The sequence below is a fragment of the Lampris incognitus genome, chromosome 7 (genome assembly GCF_029633865.1).
Source record: "Lampris incognitus isolate fLamInc1 chromosome 7, fLamInc1.hap2, whole genome shotgun sequence".
NCBI classification, from domain to species: Eukaryota; Metazoa; Chordata; class Actinopteri; order Lampriformes; family Lampridae; genus Lampris; species Lampris incognitus.
Window position 1 is genome coordinate 44,305,007 of NC_079217.1, and position 13,752 is coordinate 44,318,758.

Here is a 13,752-nt window from a genome sequence, read left to right on the forward strand (position 1 = left end):
AATTGTTTGGGTTGCACTGTTCTGGATTTCCAAAAGGCTTTCAGTCCTGCAATTCACTTGATAACAAATTACATGTACTAAAATATTAGGTTAATACTCCTGTCTGTGGCCCTGTCTGAGGCATGGCAAGAGCTGGAGTTGGTCCTCGGGTGCTACACGGCGGCTGCCCACTGCTTCCAGTGTGTGTGTTGGGATGGGTTAAATGCAGAGGGTGAATTTAGAAAGCTTATCTTATCTTATCTCAACATCACAAAGTGTTCAAAGGTAAACTTGATGAATTGAGGAAAATTTATCAATCCGTCATTCAAACTTAATTTATATAGCACCTTTCACGCAATTGTATTATCTATTCCATTATTCTCTGTGATTCTCAGGATAATGATCTCCTATACAATTTTGTTAAGTTAAAGCTGCTACGAAGAGTTTTTGATTTTTATTGATTTTGAGCCACATTGAATAACGAGCATCTCTGAATTGAATTGAATGTGGACAAATTTGTTTCATGGAAGACCGACTTCATTGTTGCAAAGATCTATATTCACACTCTAGTAGCTCATGCACTTATTTTGAAGAGAACAGTGAGGGGTGTATTGAAATTTTGGAAAAAACATGTCTGCAAGAGGGCGGCACAGTGGCACAGTGGTTAGCACGGTTGCCTCACAGCGATAAGGCTCTGGGTTTGAGCCCCGGGGTAGTCCAACCTTGGGGGACGGGGAGGTCGTCCCGGGTTGTCCTCTGTATGGAGTTTGCATGTTCTCGCAGTGTCTGCATGGGTTTCCCTCGGGTGCTCTGGTTTCCTCCCACAGTCCAAAGACATGTAGGTCAAGTGAATCCGCCATACTAAATTGCCCAAAGGTATGAATGTGTGTGTGTGGGCCCTGTGTGATGGCCTGGTGGCCTGTCCAGGGTGTCTCACTGCCTGCCGTCCAATGACTGCTGGGATAGGCTCCAGCATCCCTGCAACCCTGAGAGCAGGATAAGCGGTTCGGATAATGGATGGATGGATGTTTGCAAAACGTATAGTGATGAGGTAGTGTGTCTGTAATTGTGGCTATGTGTCCTGTCTGTGTGCCATGAATAATTTCATCAGATTTGGCTGGGAATCTGACCAGGAGACTAGTATTTGGAATCATTATATAGAAATATCTAATCTGATGAGGGAGGACATGCAGGTGGCTGGTGTGACAGAGGAAGATGCAGAGGACAGGAAGAGATGGAAATGGATGAGCTGCTGTGGCGACCCCTAACGGGAGCAGCCGAAAGTAGTACTAGTAGATATAGAAATATCTAATATTCTTTCTTGTGGTCTCATTTAATTTTCAGTTTTTAATCTGATTTTTCATGACAGTGATATCACTATAATGCTCCTTTTCTCCTTTTCTGTGCATCCATAGGGTCTGCCTCTCAGGGCAACCAAAGTCCTTCCGTCGCCGAAGGAAGCTCTCCAGGAAGTGGAGCCAGCTTTTACCCCACCACCCAGGACATCAGCAGGAGGCTTCCTGTGGTCACCACTGCCCATCCAGTCAATATCCCCAACCACCATCTTCTGTACAGGAACCTCCCCCCTGAAGAGGTCCAGCGTGGTCCCCTCAGTCAGCCCCATCACTTCAAGCACATCAGAGGTGTGGATCCTCATCAAACTATGTCCAGTTTCTTGATTCCCCAGTTTGACAGGGCTCAGCCAGCAGTACCATACCATAGAGTCACAGTTTTCCCCTCCCCACCACTGGGGACCCAACGGGATGGTGAAAAAGGAGCTTCTGGGCAATACACAGGTTATTACAACCAAGGTGAAAACGTTGATATGCTAACAACTCATGTCTTGCAAACAGTAGTACATGACCCTTATACAAGCATCTCCAACCCAGCAAACACCATGGGGTGGAAACACTTTAAGCACGCCACAGCGATCCCTTCAGAAATTACCACTGGTGTGGAAAAACACGCCATCAAGCCAGATCAGTCTTTGTTGAATCATGACACTACCCCTGCTAATACAGGCACGCTGTCTGCTCTATCTACCTATATGGATGAGAGAACAACCACAACCAGTGTCACCACCAGTACCACCACACAAAGCCAAGGTGACAAAATACTACTCAAGGTTGTCTGCAGGACCCACACCTGCATCATGTGCTACCTGTAACCATGTGATTTTGCCTGCCACAGAGAAAACAATCGGGAAGTTACAAATCCAGAAATGCCATCCACCACCTCAGATAGACTGAAGAAACTCACTGATGCCAGAATTTAAAATGCGAACTATATTCCATGCTAATATGATTGAAATTACTACTAATAAGAAGTATTTCAAAAATGTAAATACTTTTGTGTTGCATTTGCAACAGGTAAAATGTTTTTACTCTGTTATACCATAAAATGAAGGTGTCTTTCATAAGAGACATGGTCATGAGGGTTTTGGCACAACTTCTTTGTAAGGAACATGCTTTGTAAACACACACAGTCAATACTGTCCCTATGACACTCACAACTATAAAGACACTCAGCTAACATGCATTACCATATTACTCCAACGTCAATGGACAAGGCAAATGACAAGCCACAACATCAGACTGTTAATGTCAATGTGAATGGGGAAAATTAATATTGATGATTTAATTTCTCAGTGAATTTTTAGGAAACCTTGATGAATCAGCTGGAACTGCATTCAGCTTCACACAACATGCCGATGGTGCTAAAATACATTTAGACAGGCATATATCTGCTAATGACAAACTGAATACAGAATCCCAGTATCACACACACACACACACACACACACACACACACACACACACACACACACACACACACACACACACACAGGGTGAATGAGTAAATGTCAACAAAGTAATATAATTCTGGCATGGACCTTCCTGAAGATGAAGCTGGTGGAGCAGAAAATAGAAGCAGAATAAAATGCTGTCCTCAGTCTCACTTTCCTTGACCTGGGAATGACAAAGTGTGGGAATGATGACATAAAATGTGTGTGTGCATGCATGTGTGCATGTGTAAGCATGACCTCATGGGTGATTCTTTATGCATGTGTGCATGCCTACTGTGTGCACATACACAAGCTAGGATAGTGGTATTGTTAGTAAACCTGTTAACAAGAATATGCACAATGTGTATAAGATTTACTGGGTGACCTTCCTCATAATGTTATTCCTGTGTGCTATTTGTCCCTTTAGTTCCCTGCCAGTTCAATCTGACAGGCCCAGAGGGCTACATAGAGGCTCCGCCACAGTTCACATCTGGTTTCTACTCCCCTGTGGACTGCACCTACATCATTACCATCTACACAGGATATGGAGTGGAGATCCAGGTCAGAAATGTTGTTGTTCACTTGATTATGTTGCATGTCCTTTTTTCAAGATGTCCCGATTCATTACCATGAATCGGGACATCTTGGGGACACCTTCATGGTAATACTGAGTATGATAACTTCCGACTGCCCAGGATATCCTACAATTTCCAACCAAAGGTCCATCAAAACTGACACGTTAAAAAATAATCAAATTTAATGTCCACATGCCTATAAATGCCTACAATGCTTATAAATATGGTTATCCAGGCATTTAAATGAAATACTTTCTTTGCAGGGTGATAGGCCAACTGTAAAATTAGTTATTGGATAATAATCAGTGCTTATTGATTATTATCATTATTACTATTTTCTGCTAATACAGATATTGTATTGTCCTTGCACTTATAATGGACAGAATCAGAGATTGTGTTTTCATGTTAAAATCACTGACCCTACTGTAACTGTTATTACACTGAGTGTGGTGTCAGTCTGATGGATGGTTGTCAATCTGGTGGATGGTTGTCACTCTGACAGATGGTTGTCAGCCTGATGGATGTTTGTCAGTCTGATGTCTGGTTGTAAATCTGATGGATGGTTGTCTGTCTGATTGGTGGTTGTCAGTGTGATGATGGTTGTCAGTCTGATGCGTGGTTGTCAATCTGATGGGTGGTTGTCAGTCTGATGGATGGTTGTTAGTCTGATAAATGTTGTCAATCTGATGAATGGTTGTCAGTCTGACGGATGGTTTTCAATCTGATGGGTGGTTGTCAGTCTGATGATTGGTTGTAAATCTGATGGATGGTTGTCAGTCTGATGGATGGTTGTCAATCTGACAGATGAGTATCGGTCCAATGGATGGTTGTCAGTCTGATGGGTGGTTTTCAGTTTGATGATGGTTGTCAGTCTGATGCATGGTTGTCAATCTGATGGGTGGTTGTCAGTCTGATGCATGGTTATCAATCTGATGGATGGCTGTCAGTCTGATGGATGATTGTTAGTCTGCTGGATGGTTGTCTGTCTGATTGGTGGTTGTCAGTCTGATGCATGGTTGTCAATCTGATGGATGGTTGTCAGTCTGATGCATGGTTGTCAGTCTGATGGATGTTGTCAATCTGATGGATGGTTGTAATTAGCATTTTATTTTTTTATTTTATCAACAGTACAAATTAAACATTTTCTTGGCTCATCTAGATATGCAGATCACACAGCAGCTGCTCTGACAGGAGAGCAATTCAGTATTAATTTTACATTTCATCATGTCGCTCCTCTCCTATGTACCATGTGACTGAAGCTTATATAAAAGCATTTCCAGCGACTTAAATCACCAAGACAATCTCCAGAAATGTGTAAGTGACTGTGAAGTCCTGGTTACTACATACTATTTGTAGCAAAAAATTAAAAAAACAAAATCAGAAATTACGTTATTTGTTATCCAAAATAGACCTTTCATTTTAATCATTGTGAGCGATGCAGGCTGTCAGTGTACTTGAAGCCAGCCTCCAAAACAACTGAGAGACAATTTTAAGCTGATTTTAAGCTATGTACAGGTAGACAAAGTTGCCCAATGTTTGTTTGTTTGTTTTTTTAATCTAAGAACAATTTCAAAAATGAAGCCATCCTACAATACTGTATGCCATAAACTGGGGAGATCATTCACATTTTGTTGCTGTACCTCTCATCAGCTTTTAAATCACACACATTTTCTCACAACACTCAAATTCTTGCATCTCTTCACTGATGTCAATTATAACCATTTAATGACTTCTTATTTTTAAGTAATGCAATGTATTTGATCATAATGTTCATTTCCAAATAAATTCTTCTATCATTATGAACCCTTATCCCTTATTATTTTGGCATCATTGTAAATCTGCTTTGTTTTTTCATAATGTTTGACAAGGTGACTAGGTTTTGAATGACAAGAATAACAGAAAGCATCATCTTCCAGGGAATTACATTACATACAGATGTCAAAAACCTCTTCAACATCTCTTAGTGTCCTTGTAAAACCCTGCAGCCTCCTGCTGTAACACAGACCGACATGTGGTTTTGGTGGACGGTATTTCTGAGGAGGGACATCTCCGGTTGGTCTCCTGAGTCAGATCTGAATGAGGTGCTGATCACAGAAAGCGCCTGCTTTCTACTTGTGACGGGGACACACACCACACATACACACACACACACACACACACACACACAGGACAGACATGCCCTGCCCAGAGGCACTGATGTCTTTGGCCCACAGACAACAGCCAGGTGCTTCTAATAATGACGGTGAGTCTGTTCAATGGGGTAACGGTTGTTGTTGTTGTGAGGTGTCTGACCTTTGACTTGTGGGCGAGGCAGACCTGCTGATTTCAGCAGTGCCTCTAGATCCACCTGAGAGCTCCTCATCCAGATGACTAACGCCAATAGCTTTGTGTCCTGCTGCTCATAAAACACACAATGGCCATTACTTGACTGACCTTCCAGATGCCTGGCCCCAAATATTAATGATAAAAAAAAATGAATGCATGGTTGCAAATCCTCTTCAGTAACGTACCATCTGCCACCTGTCTCTGCTATAGAAAGGAGGACAAGCTATTAAGACCCGAAACTAAATGGTTTCCAACCTTTAGTTCTTCTCCTTAACTTTCTGCTTCTAATCCCTTATTAACTTTGCTTATGCATATTGAATCCCATATACGGATATGGTTGGCTTAATTTTAATTGATTACTCATGGATTATTTGTGTTATGCTTTTGTTTGTTTACCAAACTTTAAATGTCTTGCAGTTAAAAGATTTTCATTACTGTGAACACAAACAATCAAACAAGCTTGCAAACAAACAAAGCAGAAATGAAAAACAAAAAACATTTGAAATGTAATTAATCAAATTTGGGATCTGAATAATGTTGGAAATGTGCCTGGAAGGACAACTGGTTCCATCAATCACAAACACTGGGGTTCTTATTTGTCTTATCTAGAAATCACAGTCACTGATCTGCCCTAAAGAATGTGTCTGTCGTTACGACAAGCGACATTCCCGCTGAGACAGAGATGATGGCTCAGCCAACATCAGTCTGTCCTCACCAGCTGGAACGCCACATCTTCACTTCACAGTTTCATTTGGATCATAAGGACATGAACCACACTGTATTTCACGAAAGAAAAATAACTTAATAATAACGCTTCTAAACCTGCTATGGTGGCAAACAAGACTGTTTTCAAGGAACGCCTTGAGTCCTCTTCTTACACTTTACTAGATTTTCTTGATGGTGAGTCCTTTTGGTTCAAAGTATAGAAAGTATAGAACAGTCAGAGCACACGAATCTTGGTGGTACTATCTAGTCCTGAGGTGGGCTGTGTTCACCCTCTATGCAACAGGATATGTGCAATTTCTATTTACAGGATCTGTGTAACATTACTTAGTACTGTGCAAAACATGTTTCATGCCTCAAATTCCCCATGTTGTTATCTTGTTATGGCCTCTGTGACACCCTTAATTCTGTTCAGCTCCAAGTATTGCTCATACTTGGATCTGAACTCAGTTTATCACTAGAACGACTGGGATTTCACTCCTACCTAAAACAACCATGGGCAGTCAAAATGACCGCCGATTTTTAAACTCTATATTCTGTCAAGATAAATGCCCAAATGGAGATATTAATGCATTACATATGTAAGTATGTCTGTTGTGAAACTGACACCAAAATTAACAATTCAATAACTATAATACAATTTTTAAACAATTTTAACCTCAGAAAGATATTGTAGAACTTGAATAGCAAAATTGAAAAAGTGAAAATATTACTGGGGGAAAAAAAAGAAAGAAAACACATATTGCTAATCTAATAAACGTAACAAGGCCTATAAAAGGTGAAATGTAAAAAGAAAAAAAAACTGAAAATAAATATGAAAACAGTCCCAAACAACAACCAGAACTTAACTACTAGAACGACCGTGCATGGTTTTTAAACTCCATATTCTGTTAAGATAAATACCCAGTTGAAATATTAATGCATTACATATGTCCTATGTCTCGTTCCTTCTACATAAATATATCTTATGTAGAAGGCGCAATCTAAAAGGGATTGGAGACTGCAAGGTGGCGACAGGGGAGAACATAGCTAGGCAGCATCGGATGGTGGTCTGTAGGATGACTTTGGAGACTAAGGAGAGGAAGCGAGTGAAGGCAGGGCCGAAGATCAAATGGTGGAAGTTGAAGAAGGAAGACTGTTGTGTGGAGTTCAGGCAGGAGTTAAGACAGGCACTGGGTGGTAGTGAAGAGTTGCCAAATGGCTGGGCAACCACTGCAGAAATAGTGAGGGAGACAGCTAGGAAGGTACTCGGTGTGACATCAGGACAGAGGAGGGAAGACAAGGAGACTTAGTGGTGGAATGAGGAAGTACAGCAAATTATACAGAGGAAGAGGTTGGCAAAGAAGAAGTGGGATAGTCAGAGAGATGAAGAAAGTAGACAGGAGTACAAGGAGACACAGCGTAAAGCAAAGAGAGAAGTGGCAAAGGCAAAGGTGTATGGTGAGTTGTATGACAGGCTAGACACTAAGGTAGGAGAAAAGAACTTGTACTGATTGGCTAGACAGAGGGACCAAGCTGCGAAGAATGTGCAGCAATTTAGGGCAATCTAGGATAGAGATGGAAATGTGCTGACAAGCAAGGAGAGTGTGCTGAGAAGGTGGAAGGAGTACTTTGAGGGGCTGATGAATGAAGAAAATGAGAGAGAGAGAGGTTAGATGATGTGGAGATAGTGAATCAGGAACTTCAGTGGATTAGCAAGGAGGAAGTGAGGGCAGCTATGAAGAGGATGAAGAGTGGAAAGGCAGTTGGTCCTGCTGACATACCTGTGGAGGTATGGAGATATTTAGGAGAGATGGCATTGAGGTTTTTAACTAGACTGTTTAACACAATCTTGGAAAGTGAGAGGATGCCTGAGGAGTGGAGAAAAAGCATACTGGTACCGATTTTCAAGAACAAGGGCGATGTGCAGAACTGTAGCAACTACAGGGGGATAAAGTTGATCAGCCACAGCATGAAGATTTGGGAAAGAGTAATAGAAGCTAGGTTAAGAGGAGAGGTGATGATTAGTGAGCAGCAGTATGGTTTCATGCCATGAAAGAGCACCACAGATGTGATGTTTGCTCTGAGAATGTTGATTGAGAAGTAGAGAGAAGGCCAGAAAGAGTTGCATTGTGTCTTTGTAGATTTAGAGAAAGCATATGACAGGGTGCCGAGAGAGGAGGTGTGGTATTGTATGAGGAAGTCAGGAGTTGCAGAGGAGTATGTATGAGTGGTGCAGGATATGTATGAGGGAAGCGTGACAATGGTGAGGTGTGTGGTTGGAATGACAGATGGGTTTAAGGTGGAGGTGGGATTACATCAAGGATCGGCTCTGAGCCCTTTCTTGTTTGCAATGGTGATGGACAGGTTGACGGACAAGATCAGGCAGGAGTCTCCATGGACGATGATGTTCGCAGATGACATTGTGATCTGTAGCAAGAGTAGGGTGCAGGTTGAGGAGAGCCTGGAGAGGTGGGGGTAGGCACTGGAGAGAAGAGGAATGAAAGTCAGTAGGAGCAAGACGGGAATACCTATGTGTGAAAGAGGGAGGACAGTGGAATGGTCAGGATGCAAGGCGTAAAGGTGACGAAGTCATATGAGTTTAAATACTTTGAGTCAATGCTCCAAAGTAACGGGGAGTGCAGTAGAGAGGTGAAGAAGAGAGTGCAGGCAGGGTAGAGTGGGTGGAGAAGAGTGTCGGTAGTGATTTGCGACAGAAGGGTTCCAGCAAGAGTTAAAGGAAAGGTTTACAAGATTTTTGTGAGACCAGCTATGTTGTATGGTTTGGAGACAGTGGCACTGACGAAAAGACAGGAGGTGGAGCTGGAGGTGGCAGAGTTGAAGATGCTAAGATTTTCACTGGGAGTGACGAAGAAGGACAGGATTAGGAACGAGTATATTAGAGGGACAGCTCAAGTTGGACGGTTTGGAGACAAAGCAAGAGAGGCATGATTGAGATGGCTTGGACATGGGTGGAGGAGAGATGTTGGGTATATTGGGAGAAGGATACTGAATATGGAGCTGCCAGGAAAGAGGAAAAGAGGAAGGCCAAAGAGGAGGTTTGTGGATGTGGTCAGGGAAGACATTCAGGTGGCTGGTGTGACAGAGGAAGACGCCGAAGACCGGAAGAAATGGAAACGGATGATCCGCTGGGGCAACCCCTAACGGGAGCAGCCGAAAGTAGTAGTAGATATGTTCTATGTCTGTTAAGAAATTAACTGATAACGAAATTAAAATTTTAACAACTTTTAATACTTTTTTTTAAACAACTTAAAATGGCCGATGTCCAACGCCTGTAAATACTGAAACGGGTCGGTGGTAGTCATGGTGCGTCTGTAACCAGACATGTTGGCAATAATCAAACATCAAGTTAAGACTATTTCTCTGCACTGGAGAACACTAGTGTGTTTCTAGGACAGAGCAATGTACTTCACGAAGGAAATGACATGAACCAACACACGTCTCATAGTCTGACATGGCACAATCGCCCGCAAATTACGAGACGGTCATATTGACCATCCATGGTCGTTTTAGGTAGATCGTATCATACATTTTTTTTCGTGCAGTTGATCTAAAACTCCTTTTAATGCAAATATATGCAATTTGAGGATAATTCAGGGAGCGACAGGTCTGTATCTTTTTTTCTTTTTTTTTCCTCCACAAAGTTATTAAACTTCGAAAATCCAAAACGGCCATAATGACTGTTTTGGTTATTCTATTATACTTGTTACATTTTTTTTAACTTTTAAACGTTTATAGTTGTATTTTTACTTTTATACTTATTGCGTTTTCACTTTTTGCACTCAATATATTTAGCTTTTGATAGCTAACCTTAAAATTCAGGTACATTTCTCTTATCTTGTTGTATGTGTGAGAGAGGAACATCTAGTCAAATTCTGTGTATGTGATCATACTCGGCCAATAAAAGTGACTTGACTTTCCTACATATCTGGTTGTCAATACACAAATTTAGAGTACTGAAAACCAGCAATCCGTTAATGGTCACAGAATGAAAAGTACACTCACGGACTTTTTTTTTATAGAACAAACAGTACAATTGATTGAGAGTATTGATATTAAACTAAAAGCTAGAAGCAGTGGATTGTGATGACTTTGGCAGTCTTTGTATCAAATGAGCAGTTTTTTTTGTTTTGTTTTTTTACTTTACTAAAGTTCATGTAGTCTGTGTATGAATCCCAACCACCTATGGCAAAAGCGACATCCGAGGCAATTCATTAATCTCTCCAAAGAGCGCTGTGAGCAGTTTGAGACAAATTCAGACAATGCTCAGCACGTGGCCGGTAGGCCGGGATCGTTAAAGACATTACATTACAGTCATTTAGCCAACTCTTTTATCCAAAGCGACTTACAGTAAGTGCATTTAACGTGGGAAATCAGGAGAACTACTAGTCACCAGAGGTCATAAGTGCATTTAAACAAGCATCCAAGAGCAAAACCAGTGCTAAAGTAAAAGTGCAAGAAAGAGATTTGTTTTTAATGAGTGAATACAATAAGTGCGAAGAACAAGTAACAGGGTAGTAGTTCTTAAAGAGGTGAGTTTTCAACCTGTGCCGAAAGATGGGCAGCGACTCCGCTGTCCTAACATCAGTGGGGAGTTCATTCCACCATTGTGGGGTCAGGACAGAAAAGAGCCATGACTGGGTCGATCGGCAGCAGGGGCCTCTGAGCGACAGTGCAACCAGGTGTCCCGAGGCAGCAAAGCAAAGTGGTCGGGCAGGGGTGTAGGGCTTGAACATGGCCTGGAGATAGGAAGGAGCTGTTCCTTTCACTGCCCTGTAGGCTAGCACCAGAGTCTTAAACTGGATGTGAGCGGCTACTGGGAGCCAGTGTAGGGACATGAGAAGGGGAGTTGTGTGGGGGAACTTACGGCGGTTGAACAACAGACAAGCTGCAGCTTTCTGAACAAACTCCAGAGGTCTGATGGCCAACGCCGGGGCGCCATCAAGGAGGGAGTTGCTGTAGTCCAGCCGGAAGAGGACCAGAACCTGGGTGAGCACCTGTGCCGTCTCATCGGTGAGGAATGGCCGAATCCTCCTGATGTTATAGAGGAGAAATCTGCAGGAGTGAGCAACCGATGCAACATTTGCAGCAAACGACAGTTGGTCATCCAGGATCACACCCAGGTTCCTCACAGTCCGAGTTGGCGTCACCACGGTGTTATCAATGGTGATGGCCAGGTCTCGGTGCAGGCAACCTTTCCCCGGGAGGAACATCAGCTCTGTCTTGTCCAGATTGATTTTCAGGTGGTGTGTCGCCATCCACTCCGAGATGTCAGTCAAGCATGCAGCAATGCGTGTCTCTACTTGTGTGTCAGAGGGAGGAAAGGACAAAATCAAGCTAGGTGTCATCGGCATAACAATGGTAAGAGAAGTCATGCGACCGAATAACAGAACCCAGGGATGTCGTGTACAGGGAGAAAAGGAGAGTACCCAGAACCGAACCCTGTGGAACACCTGTAGTCATGTCACCCGGTAGGAGTGACCCGTCAGGTAGAAAGCAAACATTGAGAGTACACAGCCTGTGACACCCAGCCCCTCGAGGGTAGAGAGGAGGATCTGGTGGTTCACTGTGTCGAACGCAGCTGACAGGTCCAGGAGTATCAGGACAGAGGAGAGAGAGATTGCTCTCGCAGAGTGCAGCGATTCTGTCACTGCAAGGAGGGCCGTATCTGTCGAGTGACCCACCCTAAACCCAGACTGGTTGGGTTCCAGGAGGTTGTTCTGGTGGAGGTACAAAGAAAGTTGGTTAAAGACAGCACGTTCGAAAGTTTTGGATAGAAAGGGTAGAAGGGAAACCGGTCTGTAGTTTTTGATGTCAGAGGGGTTAAGTGATGGTTTCTTGAGAAGGGGGGGGGGTGACTCTAGCAGTCTTGAAGGCAGATGGAAAGCATCCTGCCTGGAGGGAGGTGTTGATGAGGTGGGTTAGATAGGGAAGGAGTTCAGGTGCTATAGACTGAAGAAGAGGGGAGGGGATCAGGTCAAGGGAGCATGTGGTGGGGCAACTGGATGTGATGAGGTTTAGAACCTCATTGGGGGAGAGGGGAGTGAGGTGGGATTGGGTGGGACGTGGAGTAGTGAGGGAGGGTGCAGAGGGTGGGATAGTGCAAGCAGCACTAACCAGGTGGTGAGAAAAGGAGGATCTGATGTCATTTACCTTCTTGTCAGAGAAGTTAGCGAAGTCATCAGGGAGAAGGGAGGAAGTAAGAGGAGGAGATGGGGGTTGAAGAATTGTAAAGAAAGTTTCAAAGAGTTTCTTAGGATTAGAGGCAGAGCATAGGATTTTAGAATGATAGAAGGAAGCCTTAGCAGCAGAAAGAGAGGAGGAGAACGTGGAAAGAAGAGATTGGAAGTTGAGAAGGTCCTCTGGGAGTTTGCCTTTTCTCTATTTGCGCTCTGCCACTCTCAGGCTCCGTCTGTCAGTATGTGCCGAGTCCATCAGCCAAGGGGTAGGTGGAGTTGGGCATGCAGGCGAGGGGACAGAGATTGTCCAGAGAAGAGGAGAGGGTAGAGAGAAGAAGATCAGTAGCCGTGTCAGGGAGTAGGAGAGAGAAAGATTCAGGTGTAGGAAGGATAGAGGTAACAGAGGAAGAAAGATCAGCGGCGGAGAGAGAGCAGAGGTGTCTTCGGGTGGAAACCATGTGGGTAGGGGAAGGGGCCGAGGAGGGTGAAGAGAGGGAGAGAGAGTAGGACATGAAATAGTGGTCAGAGAGCTGGAGCGGAGTAACGGAGAGATTGGAATTAAGACAGTGTCTAGTAAAGAAAAGGTCCAGCTGGTTGCCAGGCTTGTGGGTAGGAGGAGAGGGTGAGAGGTGAAGGTCAAAGGAGAAGAAGAAAGAGAGAAGAGGATCTAGCTTGTTAGTGTGGATGTTGAAGTCACCGTGAAGGATAAGTGCAGAGTCATCAACAAGGAAGTGCAAGACAAGTGTGTCAAGCTCCACCAGAAACTCACCAAGGGGCCTGGTGGGCAGTACACAACTATGATGGTGAGTTTGACTGGATAAGAGACAGTAACAGCATGAAAATCAAAAGAGGGCGGAGAAAATTGTGGAATGGAAACAAGAGTATTTCCATTTCAGGGAGATTAGCAGGCCAGTACCACCACCCCACCTCCCAGCTCTGGGAGTGTGAGAAAAAGAGTACACATCAGACAGAGCTGCGGGTGTGGTAGTGTTTTCTGGCATGATCCAGGTCTCAGATCAAGAAAGTTGAGGGAGAGCAAGGATGCGTAGCCTGAGATAAACTCAGCTTTCAGCACTGCAGACTGGCAATTCCACAGCCCTCCCATCACCACTTGCTCAACGTGAGTGGAGAGAGTGGGATAGATGGGATTGGTAGGGTCACAGTGCCTAGGAGTGACCCAACATCT

At 43.6% G+C, this 13,752-nt stretch overlaps 1 protein-coding gene across 1 annotated transcript in view; it reads left to right on the top strand.

The window, feature by feature from the left end:
- Positions 1–1,073: 1,073 nt before the first annotated feature.
- Positions 1,074–13,752, top strand: part of LOC130115251 (seizure protein 6 homolog) — a 135,957-nt gene continuing 123,278 nt past the window's right edge. The window contains exons 1-3 of the mRNA XM_056282865.1: positions 1,074–1,119; positions 1,395–2,084; positions 3,192–3,325. Of these exons, the coding sequence (XP_056138840.1) occupies positions 1,074–1,119; positions 1,395–2,084; positions 3,192–3,325 (870 nt within the window). The remainder of the gene's footprint in view (positions 1,120–1,394; positions 2,085–3,191; positions 3,326–13,752) is intronic.